Raw genomic sequence first — 22,865 nt, forward strand, 5'->3', positions numbered from 1 at the left:
GTAAGAACATGATTATCCCTACTTTAAAGCGCTGGCCTGTGGCTCACAGAGGTTAAGTGACAGCCCCCCCGCGCCCCCCCCCCACCGTCCCCAGCAGCCTACACCCAAGTCCACACCCCAGCTCTTCCCACTCTTCCCTGCTCACCAGCCCACCTTCAGGGGCTTGGTATTTTTCTTTCCACCGTAATTCACCTCAGAGAGACATTGCTTTTTGCTTCTCACAAGAATTTACAGGGTTCCTTTAAGTGGTGGGCTTCTATGCCCCCCGCCCTCACTTTGCATCTTAGTAACAGAAACCCAATTGATGCACAACCTACGGGCCTGCCTTCATTCCGGCGCAGTTTCTGCCCTGAGCAGGGAATCCGCAGCCTGCCCGGCACACCCACGGAGGCTCATCCGAAGGCAGACAGCGCCTCCTCCTGGGCTTCCGGAGCCCCGAGGCCGAGTCCTCAGAGACCCGAGATGGGCCGCAGCCATGGGTGGCGAGATGAGATGCTAATGGAAAACAGGCCAGGCAGCCGCCTCTGCATGCCCCCCTTAGAACGGAAGGCTGGAGACCTCCCGACCCTGACCCTGCAGTGGGACCCGGCAGCTCCCCCATCCCTGGGCATCCCTGGAGGACCCCTGGCACCAAGGGTTAACCTGCAGCCTTCCACCTCCCTCCTCTGCCTCTGGTCCGCTAACCTGTTGCCATGGAAACAGGCTAAAAATAAAATGGGCTCCCAGAGCCCAGCCCCATGCACAGAAGTCAAAACAAACTAATTAAAGCAGCCGGGCGAGAATGTGACGATAATTACACCCTCACTCAGGAGCCAGTCGTGGCACAGAACAGCTCAGCAGGCCATCCCGAGTAGGGCCCTGGGCCCATCCCTGGCACGCAGGGCTGCCTCCCACCACTCGGCCCCCACGGCCCGCGCCCCGCTGTCTCTACCCTTCCCAGGAGAGCTCACCCGGCTTAGGCCTGAGATTGGGGAGCAGCACACCCCCACTACGATGGCCCCACCCCTGATAAATTCATTGTGCCGTTTCATGCTGGGACTTGTGCCCCATCTGGGGTGGGCAAGCAGAAGGCAGGGTGAACTGAAGTCTGAGGCTGTTTTCCATATCCTCCCTGAAATTCAGGGAAGTTCCTGCACAACTCTAGGGCTGCACCTGTCCCTAAGACTCTTGCTAAAAGGCCTCAAGAGAGTTCCTTTGTGTCTCGGGCTGCTGCCTTTCACTGAGGGCCCGGGTGTGAGGAGGACCCTGCCTTCTGGTGGATGTCCCCGCATCCTCTCTGGCCCGGGTGTGAGGAGGTCCCAGCATCCTCTCTGGCCCGGGTGTGAGGAGGGCCCCGCCTTCTGGTGGATGTCCCCGCATCCTCTCTGGCCCGGGTGTGAGGAGGTCCCCGCATCCTCTCTGGCCCGGGTGTGAGGAGGTCCCCGCATCCTCTCTGGCCCGGGTGTGAGGAGGTCCCGTCTTCTGGTGGATGTCCCAGCATCCTCTCTGGCCCGGGTGTGAGGAGGTCCCAGCATCCTCTGTGGCCCGGGGTGTGAGAAGGGCCCCATCCTCAGGTGACGTGATGTTGGCTCAAGCCCATCCCACCACGGACCCTTTGTCCCACAGGACCATCAAGGTGGAGGTGTACGACTGGGACCGAGATGGCAGGTAAGCAGGCAGAAGGGCACGGGGGACAAGGATGGCAGCCCCGGGGGAGGGTGGCCCCGCCCTCACATGGGACTGAGGGCCTGGGCTTTCCTGTGGGCCACCCACTGCCCGTGACGGGCCCTGCCCGGCTCCCCCGGCACCAGAGGACCTCGGGCCCGCGGGGCCTCTTTTCCTCAGACAGCTGCCGAGCGGCCATGCCTAACCCCTCCCCACGGTGGGAGGACTTGGGTTTTTCTGAAACGTGCCCGTTGTGAGGTGAGGAGAGTGGTGATGCCCGAGCACTCGGGACTCATCCTCTGTGAGCTCAGCCTTGGGGGGGACCGAGACGTGGAAGGGGAGCTCGGGCAACGGGAAGGGAAGTTGGCCGCACAGGGAGGGACTGGAGCACCGAGGCGGTGCCTGCGTAGGGCCGAGCCTGGCCAGTGGGAGGGCGGTCCCCTCCCCTTCTAAATGTCCCCAAGGAGCAGCGTCGCTGGGAATTCATAGTCAGGACAAGAAGGCTTTCGTCCAGAACCTTCCCCGGCTCCTACTTGTCTGTTGAGCCAAATCCAGGCACCCGCTCCTGACCTTTGTGGCCCCTCCACTCTCGGACAGGAGCAGGGGGCAGAGGGGCTTTACACCCCGTATCTCCGCTGGTCCTCAAGTCTGTGGTGTGGACAGGGCCGTGGCACAGGGCTGTGCAAACGCAGCTCTAAGTTAGGCCCAAGCCCCTTCCCCGGAGCTTAGCTTCCCCCGAGACCTTCCTGTAGAGCCGGCCGGTGCCTACTGCCCGGGGCTCCCGTGGCCCCACGCTGTCCTCTAACCACATCACGGCCAGTCGGCTTCCTATCTGCACCCATGATCTATCTCCTCTTACCCTGGAGTTCTCCCCACTTCTCTTTCACTGAGAAAGCGGGGGACAGCCACCAGATGCAATCGGTTCCCCCCACCCAGGAGCTCACAGTCTGCGTGGGGAGAGCTGTAACCTGTAGGAAAGACACGGTGTGGGCTCCGGGCGGGGCAGGCACCTGGCCGGCATCACGCTCCAGCAGGCACCCCGGCCAGCACGTGAAGGTCAAGGCCACAGCGGAGGTGGCAGTTCTGCTTCGTACGAGGTTTTGCTGCACTTCGTATAAACGCACACACAGGGCCCCGAAGTGCAGACGCTGCAGGAAACACCGCCAGGGCCTCCGTGGACACGGGGCTAAATGTCTTTTCAGCAAGTGTTACTGGAGAGATGACAAACCGACAGAAAACTAGAGAAGAGCTTAATGAACACTTTTAAGCCTATCGCCCGAATCTAACAAGTGTTACACGTTGCCATACTTGCTTTATTTGTGTTTTGTTGATGTAACTTAAATTATAGACATCATGGCATTTTTATCTCTAAATATCTCATTGGGAATGTCTAGAAAATGAGGGCATTTCCTACATAACTATGAATGCCATTATCACACCTGACACTTGGAACAATACCTTCTAATATTCACTTCATATTCAAATCTCCCTAGTTGTCACCCAAACACCTTTTGTTGCTGGTTCGTTCTAACAGGAATCCAAGTAGAAATGGGTCCCGTGCTCTGGGTCCCTGCCCTTTGCTCCTTGACCATTGGGGGTTTGCTCTGGACTACTCCCAGGGACCCAGCCTCCCAGCCGGCGTGGGCCTGGAGAAGAGGCCTGGGCAGGATTGGGAGCCAGGGGCACGGGAGAGGGGGGTGGGCACAGGTCTCAGCAGAGCCTTCCTTTGCAGCCATGACTTCATCGGGGAGTTCACCACCAGCTACCGGGAGCTGGCCCGCGGGCAGAGCCAATTCAACATCTACGAGGTGAGGCAGACACCCAAAGTCTGGGTGTGCTCCATGCTACATAGCTCCCAGCCATCGGGGCCACAGGGAGCGTGTGCGGGGCGGGGCTTTTGCGGGTTCTCCTGTGGGGTGGGGGTTATTGTCTCATCCCACAGTTAAGGAGACTGAGTCTCAGCGGAGTTAGGGGACTTGCCCCAAGACACATTTCAGTAAACGGCGGGATCAAGGGGCAACAGACTAGGCTGATCCGACTTCAAATCACTGAGGTAGAGTGCCCCCCAAAACGAGTACTTCCAACAAGGTGGGGGATAGAAGTGGGGGTGAGGCAGAAGGTGGGGGACAGGGTGAGAAGGTTCCAGGCCTGAGACCCGAGGTCCTCAGGTCAAGATGGCCCTCTGCCTTCGATGAGGGCAGGTCCAGGCCTTTTCTGGAGGGAGAGGCTCGGAGGAGCAGCAGTCAGGAGGCCCTGTCAGGGCCGGGAGAGCCTTGGGCGGGCGAGGCACCCATCTCTCTGGAGAAAATCGCGTTTGCCCTCAAAGGGCAGTGTCTGCGGCTGAAACTTTGCCAGTGTGTGCTCTCCCTCTGGGGTGCCCTCCCACCTTCCAGTCTCGCTCAGCTCCTGCTCCAGTGCTGGCTTCCCATGGCGTTGCTGCTGGAGCTCATAGCCTGCCCCTGCCTCGTACTGGCCCTGTGAGCTTGGCCACGTTCCTGAAGCGCTCTGCAAGGCCACGGGGAATTAAATAAGCTGCCAGAACAAGGCCTGGCCGAGTGGGCATGACGTCAGCGCTGTCTCCCAGCATCCTGTGTGCCAGACAGCTCACAACCATCCCATGAGCGGGCTCTCGCCTCACGTTAGCAGCACTCGGCTGGTGAGGCTGAAGAGCTGGCTTTGGCTCCCGTCACTGAATCTGAGCCCTCCACCCTCCCCTCTCACCCTGCATCGCTGTTCTGAGTGGGCAGGTCTTGTGTTCCAACTACACCGAAGCCCCCCAGGGGCAGGTGATAGCCCTCTTGGCTGCCTCTCTTCACGGTCCTCTGGCCACGGCTGGGCACACAGTAGGTGCTTCTTAGACATCCACACACGGACTTCAGTTGAACAAGGCCACTGTGAAGATGGAGCGTGGGGGGATTTCTGTGAATCCTTCGCAGTGAAGGCTTTGTTTTCTGCATGGACGAAGGGAAGGGCTGTCTTTGCCCATCTCCCACCCAGGCAGAGGAGCAGGCTCCGTCTTTCTCTGGCCTCCTCTAAGGAGGTTTTTAGGGAAGGGAAGGGAAGAGGACAGATCGATTGGAGTCTGGCTTCTAAGGGAGCTTGACAGACCGGAAGAGGCACCGTCTCCCAGTTAGCAGGAAGGCTGGAGGACTTGTTTTCTTGGTTGCAGACCCCTGCTCCCTTGTAATCGCCCAGAGGTCTTCACGTTGAAATGCCGCCAGGCAGAAAGGAATGCACTCTGGCGGCCATGGAGGGTCCTCGCACCCCGGGGTCCCTGGGAGGCCTTGCTCACAGTCCTGAGACAGCACAGGCTTCTTCGGGAGGGACCGTCGTCTGGGCCCCAGCGTGACCCGGTCCGACCAGTACGTCCAGCTGTCTGCGGGCCACTCCATAGACTCGGCCTTCCCAAACTGAGCGCATCCGGCCACAGTCTCCCCGCAGCCCTCCCTCCCCTGGCCAGCCTGCGCCGCCCCACGGGGGCCACAGCCCCTGGGAGCCACCTCGACAACTGTGGCCCCTCGCCATCCATGGCTGCCCCCTACCTCTAACCAACGGAACATCCTGGCATTTGTTCCCGTCATTCCCGTCCACCCCACTGTCATCTCCCCTGAGTAGGTTTTGCAACAGCCCCCTACCGGCCTTCCCGCCTCCTCCGTCCACTCAGTAACCCGAGTGCCCCTCCAGCACGGTCACCTGACCACACCGCTGCCCGCTTCAAACCTGGCTGAGTCCCACCCCCCACCTCAGCCTGGTTCACTGGCGCAGGGGGCGGGGAGGAGGTTCGGAAAGACGCCCACCCCAGCCGAGATGCTACAGGGCCGGGCCTGTGGGGCGAAGTCCGGCTCCCCCCCACAGTGCCCTGCCGAAGTGACTTGCAATCTGTGCACCTGGGGGCCTTGTGGGCGCACACGTCACCCCCCACGAGGCCCCCCAGTCTGGCCCCAGCCCTTCCCTATGTCCCCCCCCCCCCCCCCGCCCCGCTGTGAGCCCAGTCGCTCTCTGACCCTGCTTGCTGGCTCAGCCTCGTGGCTTCATTCCCGCAGGTACTGCCTCTGGGTCCGGGCAGTGTCTCACTGTCATATCCCCAGAGCCAGAGCGGCTCCTGGCTCCTGGGAGCCACTCCCTGACCCCTTGTACAGGAGGGCAGACCCCAAATGGGCGCTGGAGGCCCTGTGAAGAGAGGGAGAGGAATAGGCAAGCTTAGAACTCCAGCCCAGGGGTTGGGAGGTTCCTGGCCTGACCCCTAGGGGGCGCTGGTCCCCCTCATGGAACCTGAGGGCGGGTGAGGCTGGTACATGGGTGGGGGTGTGCTGGGGAGTGCACGAAACCTCAGGATAAACAGGGCGTCTCGTCAGTGCCATTTCGCATGAAGATCTGAGAACAAAACATTGCTTTAATATTAAAACAGCTATAATTAGAGAGTGGAAATGTGGAATAGTGGCTAATTTAAAGACAACACAGAAGACTTCAAAGAAATGTGCTTGTGGCCTGATCTTGGGGTGACGCCCAGATCCCCAGGAGTCCATGTCTGCTCTTCAGCTGGTGGCGGGGGGGGGGGGGCGGCTCTACTTTGGAGTAAAAGTTTGAGATACACTCAGTTCTAAAACTTCCACACCCTCCTGGGACAGATAGGGAAACTGAGGCACGTGCAGCATCGGAGCTGCGACTGTGCCCTCATCTCAACACCGAGGCTGCTTCCCAAGACTGAGCGCGTGCCCTCTGCCCGGCTTTCCTGCCCGGGGAGGGTTCGAGGTGGTCCTGGGCTTCTCTCCCTGACTCGCACTTGCTACCTGCACAGCCTGCGGGCCCTCCCACCTGGACGTCCCTCCTGCGCCCCAAATCCAGCTCCTCCTTCCTTCTGTGTCTTCCTGGGGGCCCTGACCCCTCCCTCTCTCCTTCCCCCACCGCCATGCCCGGGGCCCAAGATCTGTGGTCACTTCTTGATGGTGCTGTTTTGCCATAGCTCATTACCTGTTCCAATACCCACAAGCCCTCACTCCAGTCACCTGGACTGGTGGTGGTGGTAGTAAGCAGAAGGAATAAAACATAATAGCAGCCTACACGTCCACAGTACTTCCTACATCCCAGACCCTGTCCTTGACTTGTATTGACCCATGTAACCCCTCCATCTTTCCATGAGGTCGGTGCCTTTCATCCCCATTGTACGGATGAGGAAACATCTGCAGACATCCCCCTGGATGTCCTTCCTCCTCCCCTCGTACTCACCTCCACCCGGTCCCGGCATCCTAGAGCCTGCTGTGACCTGGTCCCCCTCAGCTTAGAGGTCATCAGAGTCCCTGCTCGCGGCTGGGTGGTGTCCCGCCATTTCACTCGGCATTGGAGGCTCTCTTCCAGCCAGCCCACTGTACCCTCCTCCACCCTGTGGCTCTGCAGCTCAGCGGGACCCCAGGCCTGCGCTCCTTCCCCCCAATATCTCCTGACTGGGATGCCCCCCTCCACCTCTCCACGCCCAGACCCTTCCTGTCCCTCCGAGTCTGCGCCTCCAGTGGTCCCGCCGGAGTGGTCCTTCCTTCGAACAACGCCTTCACGTTTCTGACTCCCCCGTCGCGGCGGCCCTTGTCACTCTCCGAGGACATAGCGTCTTCCTCCCCCTGGAGTAAAGCTTCCAGAGGAGCGGAACTGGCACCCCACCCCACCCACCTGGCAGACATTTGTGAAGGAATGTGTTGGCATTTCTTATTGAGGCGGCCTGAGGCAGGAACCTGGTTCCTAATTCTGTCACCAACCAGACCAGAATTTGGGCAAAGCACTTGATGTCTCTGGGCTTCTGTCCTGTCTCCAAGCTCACACGTGAAGGACAGTTAAGGAGGTTCTAAGTGGCGATCAGCATCCTCCAGGCAGAAGGACGGACAAGGAGCTGGGGGAGAGGGCAGGACGGCAGGTGGGGAGATCGCCTTGCTTTGTTCAGTAGGAGGTTGGGGGAGGGCTGGGCCTAGACTTCCACAGAAAAAAACAAAAGAGCCTGCGAGGCTCAGATTAGGTCCCAGGTGTGCATGTGATGGCCCGGAGGGCTCCCAGGCACGGCGCCCAGCGCCAGGGTCTCCGCCTCGCACTGCTGGCATCGCACCCAGGGACTTTGCTGTGGGAGCCGTCCCGCGGGGTGTAGGGTGTCTGGCAGCATCCTTTGTCTCTGCCTACTCCCCTAGTTGTGACAAACACAAACATTTCCAGACGCTGCCAGATCTCTCCAGGGATGGGATGGGCCCCCAGTGAAGACCTTCGAGTTAACCCACCAGGGAGTGTTTGTTTAGCACCTACTATACGCCTAACTAGGGCTGAGCTATCTTCCCTGATGACAGGTTGGGTTTGGAATGAAAGCTTACACGTGAAGAACGGTGAAGGAGGCTCTAAGTGCAGTGTGAGGGCGGGGGGCGGGGGGGGGCGTAGCTCACAGGCCCCAGGGAGCCCTAAGGCTGGATCTCCAAGGAGGAGCAGGGAGGGCTGTGGGGGGCGGGTTCCGCTGAGACAACAGCCTGCCCCGGCTCAGGGCAGGCATGGACAGGGCCCCTTTGCAACATCGAGCCTCCTCTGGCTGCACAGGGAGGAGGGTGTGTTTGGGAAATAGTGGGAAAGGAGGTTAAGTAAATATTATTCTTGGTGTGTTTGCTTATGGGACACTGTGTCCAATGGGGGAGCCCAGTTGCGTAAGTCTAGATGCCAGGCTCTCTAGATCTGAATGCCTGAGGCCTCCTCCCGCGATGGCTGATTTTCTCAGCCTACTCTGCTTCTGGGGTCTGGGCCACATCCGGGGGGCCCCCCCTCTGTGGAAGCCCCGGGGGCCCAGCCTGCCAGTTTGGAAGCCTCTTTCTTACCTGGTAACTGTTTTTTCCTGCAGGTGGTAAACCCAAAAAAGAAAATGAAGAAAAAGAAATACGTGAATTCTGGCACCGTGAGTAGCCAGCCCTCCCGCTGTGCAGCTGCGTAGACACGCTGAGCCCGGAGCGGGGTCTGGTGTCGGGAGTCCTGGGTGTTGGTGTGCTCCTGCGGTGTGGGAACTAGACCTGGAGAGTTGGGGGTGGAGAGGGGTGGGGCCCCTGGAGCCACCGCCCAGCGGGAAGGCGCGTTTAAGGTTGTAGCACAGCGGGTTCTGTGATTCAGACTGAGAAATCCCAGAGGGAAACGCCCACGGGACTGGACTTCCTGCGGGCAGGAAGAGGAAAGGAGCAGCAGTGTTTGGGCCCTTACTCCGGGAAATTCCCAATTTAGGTGCTTTTCGCAGGTTGTTTCCTGGGGAGGCCGTTGTTATCATACCCTGGTCCTGACAGAGGAAACCGAGGCTGCAGGCAGGGAAGTGACTCAACTACGGTCACAGGGCTGGAAAGTGGTAGGGGTGGCAGTCAGCACCACGGTTAAACCCAGAGCCTGCGGCTGCTACGGGCCCGGCCGCTGCTTGCCGGCGACCGTCCTGGGCTCACGCTGGCCCAGCGGCTTCTGGGGGCTGATCTCCATGCGTTTACCAACAAATGGAAGTCCTTGCCCTAGTGGTATTCACATTCCAGTGGGAGGAAACAGAAAACAAGTAACGATGCATACGTGTATATGCCTGTGTGTGTCAGGTGGTATGAGTGCTGTGGACAAAAGCAAAGTAAAGGGGTAGGGAATGCCAGCGACCAGACTACTATTTCATATAAAGTAGAAAAGGAAAGCTTCTCTCCGCTGACATTTGAGCTGAGATTCGAAGAAGGTGAGGAAGCAAGTATTGAGGGTTTTGGGGAAAGAGAATTCTAGTAGGAATCAGCATGTGCCAAGGCCCTGGGGTAGAGCGCACAATACATTTACAGAATAAACCAATATCTTTGCAGGGCAAACATACCCAAGTTCTACCCTTCATGTCCCTCCCCACTCCAGAAGTCCATACATCAGCGAATGCAGCGAAACTTAGTCATTTGAGTCAGGCAGACTGCAACTCTAAACCCAGAAGAGGCCCTAGTCAGGGGTTCTGGGGGTCCTCTGAGGACCCTCATTTTCTCCATCTGTAAATGGGGCTGATACGTCATTCCTACTCTGCTTATTGCACAGCGTGGCAATGACAGACACATGGGAGATGCAGGCCTATAAACGGCACAGCAGTTTACTTATCCACGGGGGACGACCCCCCGCTTCTCTGATTGTAACCTTCACAGACAGGCGTGGAGTAATACAGGGTGGGGCAAAAGTAGGTTTACAGCTGTTCGTATGGAAAACAATGCAATAAGTCATAAATAACAGTACAAGAATAAACCGTTTCACATGCTCTCCACTGTCAACCTGCTTCTGCCCCACCCTGAATTTCCTTTGTCCAAAGCCGCAGGGTTTCTCAGTGGGCTGCTGTTGGTGTTTTAGGTGGGACCATTCTTCGTCTCACAGGACTTCCCCTGCATTGTGGGGTGCACCCCAGGCCTCAGCCCCTAGCTACCAATGGAGCCCCAGTCATTGTGAGACCCCCGGAATTCTCCCTCACCTTCCCAGGTGCCTCTATGGGAGGCCGCGGAGAAGTATTGGATGTGCAGTTTTTAAAAGGCTTGAAAACCACTGGCCTCGTCCAGCTTTCTTACTTTAGAGATAAAGAAGCTGAGGCCCAGAGAGGGCACGTGCTTTGTCTTAGGTCACACAGTGAGTTAGGGGCAGCGCAGGGCCGGGCCCCGGTCTCCTGACGTTCCTTTGCTGCAGCATTTCCCAGTCTGCATCTTAAAAGGAATCACCCAGTGTGCTTACTAAAATGCAGATGCCCAGGCAAGTTCCCCGGATTCCAGGCTGGGGCCCAGCCATCTGTGCTTAGTGCTTCTCGGACCTTACTTACCATGAGCAGAATCTCCTGGGAGCTCGTTAAAATGCCAAGAAGCTGCATTTCTGATTTCAGAGCCGAAGGGAGAGGGAGAGAGAGATAGAAACATCAATGGTGAGAGAGAATCATTGATCAGCTGCCTCCTGCATGCCCCCTACTGGGGGTCAAGCCTGTAACCCAGGCATGTGTGCCCTTGACCGGAATTGAACCTGGGACCCTTCAGTCCACAGGCCGACACTCTATCCACTGAGCCAAACGGGCTGGGGCCATTTCTGCATTTCTTACTAGCAACTCGGTAATGCTGACCATGCTGGTCCAGGGACCGCACTTGGAGTAGCAAGTCTCTGGGTGAATCCACGGGCAGGCAAGTTAGGGAATTACTTCTTCCCTGGGCCGGGATGTTCAACTCTGGCTGCAGGTTAGACCTTTGAGGAGCTAAAGAAAGAGCCTGCCCCCAGAAACCCTGATGCCATTGGCGTGAGGGCCTCCCCCGGGCTACACAATGTTTTAAAAGCTCCCCAAGGGGTCTACTAATTGTCAGCGAAGAGGCCACTGCCATAGTCCATTCCTAGTGAAAGGAGGCTTTGTCCAGGTGCCTAAGACCGTAATCACAGTGGGTGGGGTCTCTGAGGCCCAGCTCACACTCACAGACCCTCCCATTTTGGGGGCTAATGGCTCATCAGCTTTGTCAAGTGGATGAAGATGGCTGAATCTACACGAATAGGGAGCTCCCCAAATCCTAGAGCGGAGGTCTGTGATGCCGGGAAATGGCCCCAGCATGGTCAGCATTACCGAGTTGCTAGTAAGAAATGCAGAAATGGCCCCAGCCGGTTTGGCTCAGTGGATAGAGTGTCGGCCTGTGGACTGAAGGGTCCCAGGTTCGATTCCGGTCAAGGGCACACAGGCCTGGGTTACAGGCTTGACCCCCCGTAGGGGCCATGCAGGAGGCAGCTGATCATTGATTCTCTCTCACCATTGATGTTTTTATCCCCCTCCTGCCTCATTTAATCGGGTTCAGCTGCCAGGCTTTCACTGGTTCCCCCAGATCCCCAGTCAGCATCATAACCAGCGGCCAGTGGCTGCCTGTCTTGGCGAAGCTGATGCCAAAGCCGCCAGAGGGCGTAGATCAAGAGGCCTCTGCTTGGGGGAGAGGTCTCAGGTCTGAGGGTAGAGATTGAGAGACGCCAGAGGGAGGGGACAGTAAGGTTGAAGATAAGCGTGGACCAGAGAGGCACGTTTGCGGATGACTAGTACTGAGCGTGGAGCTGGCCAGCATTAGGCCTGTGTCAGGAAGACCCTTGCCCTCCACGCTCCGCTCCACACGGTGTCTGCAGTTTGGCACTGAGGTCAAGAGGGCAAGCTCAGACAGACCTGGTTCCCATCTCACCTGGCCACGTGGACAGCGTCCTTGGGCACATTGCATCACCTTGTTGAGCCTCAGTTTCCTTGGGGATAAAATGGGGATGATAACAGTACTTCCTGGGGCTGCTGTGAGCCCCACATGCAGCCATGCGTGCGGATGGCACATGCTGAGGCTCCCGCTGACTGAGCTCCCGTTTGTTTTCAAGGTCACGCTGCTGTCCTTTGCTGTGGAGTCAGAGTGCACGTTTCTCGACTACATCAAAGGAGGGTGAGAAGACACGCAGCCCCGTTTCCGTGGCCTCAGGGAGGGGGAAGGGGCCTCAAACAAGGGCACGAGCAGCTCTGGCCCTACCCTGGCCTCTGCGAGGCCCTGGCTCAAGTCTGTGACCCTGGGCTCCGAGCAGCCTTCCAGAGCTCTGCCTGCCCTGGAGGCGGCCTGGCTGCAGAGGGCGTTCCTGGGCCATGGAGCCAGCGGGCACGCCAGGTCCCTGTGCCTGATGAGCCCGGAGGTGGTGGGGACTCCATGCCGAAGAGTCCCAAGGGCTTGGGGAGGTGGAAAGAGCCCTGGACTGGGAGTCATGAGGCCCAGGCTGCAGACCCCTCTCTGCCCTGAATTTGCGGGGTTCCTCTGGCAGGTCACTGTCCCTCCCAGGGCATCGGTTTCCTCCTGCGAACACAAGAGGTTGGAGTTTGGTGAATTCTAAGAGTCCTTCCTGCTCTGAGCTTCTGATACCTCTGGTCTGTCTGCGCGGCAGCGATTAACCTGCCTGGTGTCATGGGGGGCATATAAGGGGCAGGAGAGCGTGGGGGGGTGGGCCAGGGAGTGGTCCCAGGACCAGCAGTTGGTCAAACACGAACTTAAGGAGCAGAGAGAACAGAGGTTTCAGGGTCCGGGCCAAGGCAGCCAGGGAAGGAAAAGGAGCCCGCCTGCCAAGGACAGGTGCCAGGTCAGGGTGTGGGTAGCCAAGAGCCCACAGGTGCAGGCAGGTGAGTAACTACACCTGTTTGGAAAGGAGACAGGCAGGGCAGCTGCCAGAGGCTCATCCCAGCCAAGTGGGCACTGGGCTGCCTGGTTCTCCGGGGCAGAGGGCAAAGGCAGGGTCTGGGAAGCCACGCCCGCTCTCCCCGCCACCGCAGTGTCAAGGTGGGAGCTCTCCTTTCCCCACTGAGCACACCCCTCCCCACAGCCACCGGAGGCCTCCTGCCCCCACTCCCTGCCCTCCTGAGCCTGCCCCCCACCTGGCCTTGCTCCCGTCCCTCATCAGAACCGCTCTGTTCCCCATCCATTAAGCAACCACCCCTTACATTCCGTAGCGCCTGGCGATTTCCAGTCCTGTTTCTCCTTCTCATTTGCATAATACCCCCAATGGACAGAACACAGTGGGCAGGGCGAAGAGGATCTTCATTTTATTTTTTAATTTAATTTAATCTTTATTGTTGAAATTATTACATGTGTTCCCTTTCCCCCATCGACCCCTCCAGTGGATCTTCACTTTATACAACTTTCCCCAGGCCGCGGGCCTACTGGCAGGGTGCCTCCTGTCACCACAGCTGCGTTTCTTCCACAGTCGGGACTCTCCCTGCCTGCCTCCGGCGCCCCGGTGGGGGGGGGGGTGGGTGCAGGTGGGGTGGGTGCAGGTGGAGACGGCCGAGTTGAAGGGCTGGCCACTGTGACGTCTCCTGGAGCCTCAGCGGTGGGCGGCTGCTGCGCAAAGCTGGCGCCTGGAGTACCGGGCAAGTCAGAACACGGAGCCGCCCTGGCCCTCCCCTCCTGCACCCACCCCACGCCTCTCTGCGCTCGCTGGAGAACCTGAGAGGCTGGCTCCAGGCGGCGAGAGCCCCGCATGCGTGTCCAGGCAGGCAGCTGATGGTGACATGTGCCTAGGGGTCCTCTCCTCCCTGGCCGGCCGCCCTCCCTTGCCCGCCCGGAGGGGTGGGGGCAGAGAACGGGCACCTCTGCGCCACGTCAGAGACGGAGCTGGTTGCTCAGCAGCCTGCGCTCTGCCCTGCGGTGCCCTCAGGCAGGACAGGTGAGCCTGCAGGGAGCACCTTTCCCACAGGTACCACTTTCTGGTCCCTTCATTCCCTGAGTCATTGCAGAACCCGGAGCAGGGGAAACTGCTTACGGAGCAAGGCCTGCCTGTGCCCTCAGCTGTGGTCCTGCAGGCCAGGGAGCCAGGCCCTTACCCGCCCAATGTGTCCCTTCCTGAAGACACAGTCTCTGTATTCCACCTGAGAGGGGACAAGGAACAGCAGATGGATAGAGTAGGTCAGCTGCTATAACAAATCATTCCCCACCCTCAGGGCTTAGCACAAATAAAACTTATACAGAATTTCATTCTTGGGGTTGGAGGGATGGCTGGGGAGATGCTCCACACAGTCACTCAGGGACCCAGGCTCTTGCCATCTTGGGGCTCCTTCTCCCTCAGAGCTTAGCGTCCATTAGATGCTCTGCCCCAGGGAGCAGACCAGGGGAAGTAGTGTGGGGAGAACCGTCTCTGGCCAGCAGATCCTGGCTTGGGTCTCCTGCTACCCCTGTCCTTCACGCTTCCTGGGGAACAAAGGGCCCATGAGCAATAGCTCAGCGGTGATTAGGTGGAGAGAGGGCTGTGGTTCCGATAGGGACCAGCTTCTAAATGCAGGTGAGGTGAGCCCTGCCTCATCTTACACCATCCCTGGCCCCAACTTGGAACCACCATCACAGTTTCCCCAAGTGTGATCCCATAAGAGAGTTTCCCCAAGTGTGATCCCAGTCAGGGCCAAACTTTGCACTTCTCAGAATCCTGAATGAGGCCAGAGGATGTTCATTAAAGAGGCAGATTCTGGGCCCATCTCAGACCAACTGGGTTGGCATTCCTGGGAGAGGTGCCCTGGGGTCTTCCTTTTAAATAAGCTCCCTGATGACTGTTCATCCAGCGTGTGAGCCAGGAGGCTAGACTTTCTCAGGGCTCATGTCTTGTCAGCTTTGTTCTGTTAGCACCCCGCACGGAACCTGGAACAGCCAAACCCTCGGCAATTTCAACCCTGAATCTGAAGCCTCAGCAATTTCAACCCTGAATCTGAATTTTTTATGGAAAAATCCCAAATACATGCAAAAGTGCAGGGGAGGTATAACAAACCCCCAGGTACCCTTCGCCCAGATTCAGCAATTACCAGCTCATGGCCAATCTTGTTCCACCCACTCTCCCTTCCATTCAATTATTTTGAAGCAAATCCTAGCCATAATTCATTCCCCCAAGTACTTCAGGATGTGTCTCTACAATTTAAGGACTCTCTTTGTCAAATATAACCAAGTATCATAATCACACCTGGAAGTTGAAATATCTAATCAGTGTTCAGATTTCCCCAATTGAGTTATAAAGTTTTTAATTGGCTTCTTTGAAGCCGAAATCCAGGCAAGATCCATATACAGGGGTGGGCAAAAGTAGGTTTACAGTTATAATACAAATAAATAATAGAATAATTAATAAACAATGATATAAGAATAAGCCGTGTTTCATATACTCACAACTTTTGCCCACCCCTGTATTGGGGTTAGTTGATTTGTCTCTTAATTCTCGTTTCTTCTATCAGTTCCCTGCCCCCGCATCCCTGTACCTGGAGGGGGGTTTGCTAAGAGCTTCCTACACCTGCAGCCAGCTTCTGATTCAGTGGGTCTGCAGGAGACTTAGGGTCCTCCACGGCCCCAGGTGATCCCGCTCCTGCCGGTCCCTAGGCCGTGGTGTTCCAGAAAGCCCCCCGGACTGGCTTTCACTGGCCGCACCCCCCGCGGTGCCCTCCGACCCCGTGCTTCCCGTGAGCAACTGGTAGATGCTCTGGAGGCTCAGTCCGATTCAGGTCCAATTGGGGGCAAGACAGCTTCATGGTGGTGTCTGTGCTTCTCTCAGGAGATGGACAATGTCTATTTGTTTCTCTCTCTCTTTTTTTTCTTTTTTTTTTTTTATAAGTTTTAACCCAAGTTCGAGCCAGAAACACAGTGAGACTCTGCTACACAGTCTCAGGCGGCCCAGGGGCAGGGTTTGGGGAAGCAAATAAACGTCGTAATCATTTGCCCGCACAGAGCATCTGTGTCTTCAACGAGCCTCACCGCCTGGCTCTTGTGATGCTCACAGTAATCCTTGGAGGCGGGGGGGGGGGGGGGGGGGGGCGGCAGGGGGGCTGGTGTCACCTCCCAGTTTTCCGGAAGGAAAGACCACACACCGGCCAGCAGCGGGCTGTGGGCCCGGCTTCCCAGCCTCCAGCCCTGCTCCCCCTGCCTCAGCCCCCCTCTGTCCGGTAACTCCCCGCTGTTCTCCTTCCTCTAGGACCCAGATCAACTTCACAGTGGCCATCGACTTCACGGCCTCCAACGGTGAGTGGGGATGGCAGAGGCCCTGGATGGGGAGGGAGGGGACGCTCGGGGCTGTGGTGGTTCCCTCGCTGGCAGCCAGGCCGTCCACACTCTCTGGCCTCGTCCTCACTGAAGAAGAGCTGCTTAGGCCCCGAGAGCCAAAGATGGAACCACCGTCACAGCAGGTCTGGGCCCTGACCACCGCCTTGCCCTCGAGGGCACCCGCTCTCCCTGGGGGAACAGGAAGGGCTGCTCTGGGCCCTGGAGAGCCCATACCCTCAGCAGTGCAGCCGCCGGGCTGGAGGGGAGACTGGAGTCAGGCCTGAGCGCGTGGTCCTCCGTGAGGGCAGACACGCAGCCCGGGAACCCCGGTCCTCTCCCGGGTTGGGGCGGCCCCACTTCCTCGCCGCCTCTGACCGTCTCCAGTGTCGGCTGGGACCGAGCCTCCAGGAGCAGTCAGGGCCAGGCCTTGCACTGTTAGAAACATCACCACCTTCTTTGGGGTCTGGGCCCCGTTAGCGGTGCTCAATGCTCATTTTGGTGCCGATCAGAAGATACCCAGGTCTCACGGCACAGGTGTGTCAGAAACCCCCAGCCCCACGGAGGGTGGTAGGGTGTCAGAGTTGGGAGGGGCCTCGGTGGTGCTAACAATGAGGTGAGTTACCGTAACCCTCTGTAATCCTCACAACAACCCTATGAGGCAGCTGTTATCCCCATTCTGCAGTTAAAAGGAGGAGGAGATCGTGTTTAGGGACAGAGGATAGATCAAAGAAGGAAGTCAGGAGGACAGGGGAGAAATGGAAGGGAGAAGGAGAGAGAGTTATCTCCTCAGATGAGGAGACTGAGGCTGAGAGGTTAGGGAGCTTACCCAAGACCACACAGCTAGTAGGAGGTAGGACGGGGCTGGTACCTTTGCAGCCTGAGCGTACTGCCTCTCATTAATAAATAAGTAAAATACGGACAGTATTTAGTGGTGATAAAGGCGATGGAGAAGCATCAAGCGAGGAAGAGGGCTAGAGAGGGAGGACGGGGGAGCAAGCCATGTGGACCCCTGCGGAGTGTCCCAGGGCAGAGGGAGCAGCCATTGCCCAGGCCCTGAGGGGACTGAGTGTGTGACAGGGAGGGGTAGGCGGTGAGGACAGAAGTAACTGGAGGCTGGTCATGTGGGACCTGGTAAGGAAGTTGGGTTTAACTGCGGGTGAGGTGGGAGCCTCAGAGCCATTTGAGCAGAGAAGAGTGGCATCCGGGCCTGCGGATTGAGGGCCGCTGGCTGGTGTGCTGAGCGTGGGTGGCGGGCACAGGGCGAGGAGGCAGGGTGGCAGGAGGCCGCTGCTGCCCAGCAGGCGAGGACGCCGTGGGACCCTAGGATTGGATATTGATTGAAGGCTTAGCACCCAGGCTTGGCTAAAGGATAGGATGTGCAGTAAGACAGAGCGGCATCAGGATAAATAGACAAAAGTCAGGGGTGCCGTTGGACACCCCTTCGGACTCTGAAGCCAAGGAGGCTGGGCGTGTGCACGCCGGCACACGTTCCGTGTCCTGTGTCGCAGGGAACCCCTCGCAGTCCACGTCCCTGCACTACATGAGCCCCTACCAGCTGAACGCCTACGCGCTGGCGCTGACCGCCGTCGGGGAGATCATCCAGCACTACGACAGCGACAAGATGTTCCCTGCCCTGGGCTTCGGGGCCAAGCTGCCGCCCGACGGCAGGGTGTCCCACGAGTTCCCGCTGGTAGGAGGACCCAGAGCAGGGGCTGAGGGCTGATCACGGGGGTAGTGGTGACAAGCCCGGGCTGGGGCACCTCCCCTCTTACCCGCTAGGGACTTCAGGGGCAGCCTTGGGGGGGGGGGGAGGGTGCTGCCTGCTGTGTGCAGGGGGTCTTGTAGCTGGGCCTCCAGAAACCCCCACCCCTCCTCGCTCACAAACACTCCCATCATGTCTGAAGCCACCCACAGTGGCTCTGGCCTCCTTTTCCTGACAAGACCAGGAGGTGGAGGGGCACGTGGCTGTACTTCCCCCCAAGGCCCCAGAAATGAGGGGGGGGGGAGGGGTTACGGGCAACTGCGGGGAATTCCAGGAGCTCCCTGGGCTGGTGCTGATGGGGGCCGTGTGGGGACGACTCCTCAGGCCACCTCCTCCCCCCCCTGCCATGAGCTGGGGACACCGAGCCGGTCCCTGGGTCACTCAGCAAACGCCCCTCATGGCCGCGGAGTGCCAGCACTGTGCTGGGCACGGGACGAAGGAGGGGTGTCAGCCCGGCCCTTCCAGAGCTGCTTGGACCCAGCAGCCACTCTCCAGCCGGGCTGGTGGGGGCTTATCTGGGCAGGTGCAGGGCGTGGGGTGAGGAGCACGTGCTACCCTTCAGGGTGGGCCCCCACACTGCCCTCCCGCTCCCCACGTCCCCTCCACCAGGGAAGTGAGCAGGAGAGCCCAGGCCTGCTGGCCTCTGCCCCCTGCGCCTGTGGCTCTCCGCCTTCCCACCCCTCCCTCCTCCTGGGCTCAGCCTCCCTCCTCTGCCCCCAGAACGGCAACCAGGACAACCCGTCGTGCTGCGGCATCGACGGCATCCTGGAGGCCTACCACCAGAGCCTGCGCACCGTGCAGCTCTACGGCCCCACCAACTTCGCCCCCGTCGTCACCCACGTGGCCAGGTGAGCCGGTCCCTGGGCCCCATCCGGCAGCTCACAGGCCTTGGTCTCCACCTGTCCCCTTGCCTTCCAGGGAGCCCTGACCCTAAGAGACCCCCTCCAGCCAAAGAACCGTCCCCACCCAAGTGTTAAGGGACCCTGTGGGCGGGGGTGGGGGTGGGGGGACATGCCCAGAGCCTCCCAGGAACCGACCACGCCCCATCCCAGGAACGCGGCCGAGGTGCAGGATGGCTCCCAGTACTCCGTGCTGCTCATCATCACCGACGGGGTCATCTCGGACATGGCACAGACCAAGGAGGCGATCGTCAACGTGAGCTGGGGGCCGGGACCCGCGGGCGCACCTTCCCCCTCCTTCAGGGAGACGCGTGGGCCTGGCTTCACCTCTCCCCGCCCTGGGGGGGACCACTGCTGGCTTCCGGCTGCAGCATCCGGAGGGCCTGGCCTGGGGTGGGGGGCATCGGTCCCAGTGGTCCCACCGGTGAGCTCCCCACCCACCTCTTATCACGCTGGGTGGTCTGCTCCCGCCGGCCACCTCTGGCTCCCTCATTAGCTGCCCGAAGCCCTCAGCCTGGCCAGGTAGAGAACGTGGGAGGTCCAGGCCACACAAAGATGCCCCACAGGATGGAGGCCCGGAGGCACAGGAGGGGTGGGGGTCTGGCAGAAACAGGCCTGAGGCCCCTGGGTCTGTAGCCCTGGCGCCCTCTCCCTCTCCCCTGCTTGTCTGTGTTTCTGTGTCCCCATCCTTCTCCCTTCCATTTCTCCCCTGTCCTCCTGACTTCCTTCTTTGATCTATCCTCTGTCCCTAAACATGATCTCCTCCTCCTTTTAACTGGCCCCTCGGCCGGGCCCCAAACACCCCCACCTCCTGCTGTCTCGCAGGCTGCCAAACTGCCCATGTCCATCATCATCGTCGGCGTGGGCCAGGCGGAGTTCGATGGTGAGTGCCCCCACCCTCTGCTCCGGAGGCTCCAGGCCCTGGGCGCGGCCCTGTTCCACGGAGGGAGCGCACACACCTGGCGTGTGTGCCCAGCTGGGTCAGCTGGCAGGCGCGGGTGTTTGCACAGGGGCCTGTGTGTCAGGGCGTGCGCCCCGCACCCACACCCCAAGGCTGTGGAGAGGAGGCCGAATGACTCCTCCCTCCTCCCACCCTGGGAGCCTGGGAGCGGGGAGCTGGAGGCTGGGCTAGGACTTAGGACTCACTGGGTGGGCTTCCCCTGTCTCCTGGCCTCAGTTTCCCCATCTCTGACATGGGTCTCTGCCCCGGATGGGCCTGGGATTGGCCCCTGACTTGCCCCCACTCCCACGCCTGCCCCCCTCCCCCACAGCCATGGTGGAGCTGGACGGCGACGAGGTGCGGATCTCCTCCCGGGGGAAGCTGGCCGAGCGGGACATTGTCCAGGTGAAGCCCTGCTGCCCCCAGCCGGCTGACCTCACACTCCCCGGGGGCTTTTCTGGAAAGGCCAGAGGGAGGCGCTGGGAGCCCAGGTGGCCTGGCCTCCCCAGAAGGAATGGGAGTCGGTCCTCGGATCTCAGCTCCCAGCCGTGCCTGAGACTCACCCCTAATGTCGCCTGCCCAGCCCTCCCTGCACCCCAGGCCTCTGTGGGCTCCTGCAGAGCACGGCACCCAGTTATTGCACCTTCTGTGTTCTGCCAGGCGCCCCCCTGACCCCACCCCGCAGCTGGCAGCCCCTGGAGGGAACGGCTAGGGGACAGCGCCCCAAGTCTCCGTGTAGGATGCAGGTGTCATGAGCAGGCAGCCCTCCCGGCAGCCCCTGCGGACAGAGCCCCCTGCTTAGGAGATGCGGAAGAAAAAGCACTCTCCCCATACCCTGGACTTAAGACTGGGCGGGAGGGGTCGTTCCAGGCGTGGAGACCAGATGGGGGCTAGAAGCCAGAGCACGTCTGGGTGGTGGCACCGTGGATGCGAAGGCCTGGGCAGGAGTGACCTGAGGCCTGGTTCCCCCCTGGGAGGAAGCAGAGGGGCCTGCTTAGGAAAGGGCTCTGCCAGGAGCGGGCTACCTGAGGGCCCAACTCCCGGAAGCCAGGGACCCATTCAGCATCTCCTAAGTGCCCCCTAAGTGCCTGGTGCCCAGACCTCGGGCTGAGGGGTGGCGGTGAGCATCCTGGCGTGGACTTGGCGCTCAGGGGGTGTTTGCGAGGAAGAGAGAGCAGTGACATGATGACAGCTTCCTCGGAGGGTCCACCATGGGGGAGGGGATGAGAGAGGAGGGCAGAGGGGAGAGGATGGAGGGGGGCGGGGCAGGATCTCCAGCCTGGAGATGTGGGGGGCTGCGTCCAGGCAGAGACCTTGCCTAACCCTGCCTTCCCCGCCGGCCAGTTCGTGCCCTTCAGGGACTACGTGGACCGCACGGGCAACCACGTGCTGAGCATGGCGCGCCTGGCCCGAGACGTGCTGGCCGAGATCCCGGACCAGCTGGTGTCCTACATGAAGGCAAAGGGCATCCGCCCGCACCCCCCACCTGAGGCCCCCGCCAGCTCACCCTCCCAGTCTCCAGCCCGCACGCCCCCTGCCTCCCCCGTGCACACGCACATCTGAGCCTGCCCACGGCGGTGGCTGGGGCCTGAGGAGGCCAGGAGAAGGGTACGCTGGGTCCCGAGAGCCCCACCGTCCACCCGGCCCAGCCTTTGGAACCCGTGTGGATGAGGACGGGCCTCTGGAGACGCCTTCCCCGCTTCCTGGCCTCACCTGTGGCCCAAACCCAGGGAGCTGGGGTACAGGCGGGAGAGGCGGGCTCTGGGCCCCTGCTCTTCTCCTCCTGCCCTGACACTTGGTTCTAGTCCAGCCAGGAAGGTGTTAGCAATCAGGCTGATGGGGTCCTCCTCAGCACCCTGGACAGTCCCGTCCGCTCCTCTCGGGCGCCGAAGCCTGGGCTGGGCCTCCCTCCTCCAGACCCCCTCGCCCTCCCCTCCGCCTGTGCTGTCCACTCCGCTCCCTGGCCCCCGACCCCCACCCCAGCACCTACCCTGTCCCTGTTCCCAGGGAGCCCCAGGAGGCGGACGGGTTGGCAGGAGGCCTGGACGCGTGGCCCTCCCTCCCAGGGACACTTGCTTGCAGTGGGGACCCCGCAGCTCCATGAAGGGACGGCTGTGATGTGGACCGTAGGCCGCCCGATGGGCCAGCCATGGAGGCTTTTCAGGCACAGGGTCTTTTCCATGCCCCTCCAGCCCAGCGTGGCACTGGTTCTACACACAGAGCCACAGGCCTCTCCCTGGCGGTGGGCCCGTGGGCACCACAGTTGACTCCGAGCTCTAGGCACCCCTACCTCCCCCCAGAGGCCGCCCAGGGTCCTTGGTGCCCACTCCTCTGCTGCCCACCTAGAGGCCCGGGCAAGGAGCAGCCCAGCCCCGCACGCCCACACGGCCCCGTCACCCCACAGACAGGAGCCAGGGGTCCTGGGCTCAGGCCCTGCTGCAGCCCCTGCCTGCTGTGGCAGCCTTGGTATCCACATCTATAAAGCAAGAGGGTTGACCAGATGGTCTCGGGGTTACCTGCCGCTCTGAGGCCCTGAGAGTCCGTTCATCCCGTGCCCAGCCTCCCCATCCCACCCTCACCCATGCGACCTCCTACTCCAGGCCGTCTTGGCTCTAGGGTCCCCCTGTTCCATCCTTGGGCTCTGCCCTCTGAGCCCGAGCCCCTGCCCCTGCCGTGGGAAAGGTGAGGAAGGTGATCTCACCCCTGGGCACACCCACTGCCCAGCCTTTCCCCACCTGGGAGCAGGCCATGCATGCCAGTCCCTTCTGCCGCACGGGGCTCCTCAGCCCGCTGAACGTCCTGTGCCTGGGCGAGACCAGGCCCCACCCTGTCTGCGCCCGACACCACTCCCTCCCTGTCATGCATGATGGTGGAGTTTCTACACTGTCTGGTCCTGTGCCTGTGTCTGAGAGTCTCTGTGGAATTTGCCTTAAACTGAAGTAAATTTGGTTCTTTTACTACAGTTCCTTGTTTTCTTTTCTCCCGAGACAAATAGCACAGAGGTTGCTGTTTGACAGAGTCCAGGTTCTCGTCTCTCTTTCTTTCGTTCTTTTGTTCAACAAGGATTTACTGAGCAACAAGCATGTGCCAGGGTCTGTGCT

General features: G+C 60.1%; 1 protein-coding gene across 2 annotated transcripts in view; it reads left to right on the forward strand.

Moving 5' to 3' along the window:
* The window catches only part of CPNE5 (copine 5), a gene marked incomplete at its 3' end in the record, with an annotated part of 83,966 nt that extends 61,308 nt beyond the window's left edge, over window positions 1-22,658 (forward strand). The window contains exons 10-20 of one of the 2 annotated variants that reach the window (XM_079780998.1): window positions 1,606-1,647; window positions 3,377-3,452; window positions 8,501-8,554; window positions 11,998-12,059; window positions 16,096-16,142; window positions 17,672-17,853; window positions 18,646-18,773; window positions 18,978-19,080; window positions 19,650-19,707; window positions 20,096-20,169; window positions 21,109-22,658. In XM_079780998.1, coding sequence (XP_079637124.1) covers window positions 1,606-1,647; window positions 3,377-3,452; window positions 8,501-8,554; window positions 11,998-12,059; window positions 16,096-16,142; window positions 17,672-17,853; window positions 18,646-18,773; window positions 18,978-19,080; window positions 19,650-19,707; window positions 20,096-20,169; window positions 21,109-21,327 — 1,045 coding nt within the window. Of the gene's footprint in view, window positions 1-1,605; window positions 1,648-3,376; window positions 3,453-8,376; window positions 8,481-8,500; window positions 8,555-11,997; window positions 12,060-16,095; window positions 16,143-17,671; window positions 17,854-18,645; window positions 18,774-18,977; window positions 19,081-19,649; window positions 19,708-20,095; window positions 20,170-21,108 lie in introns of those variants that run through there. The other variant, XM_079780996.1, reaches the window with a different exon arrangement.
* Window positions 22,659-22,865: the final 207 nt, after the last annotated feature.

Source organism: Cnephaeus nilssonii (genome assembly GCF_951640355.1).
Source record: "Cnephaeus nilssonii genome assembly, chromosome: 9".
Taxonomy (NCBI): Eukaryota; Metazoa; Chordata; class Mammalia; order Chiroptera; family Vespertilionidae; genus Cnephaeus; species Cnephaeus nilssonii.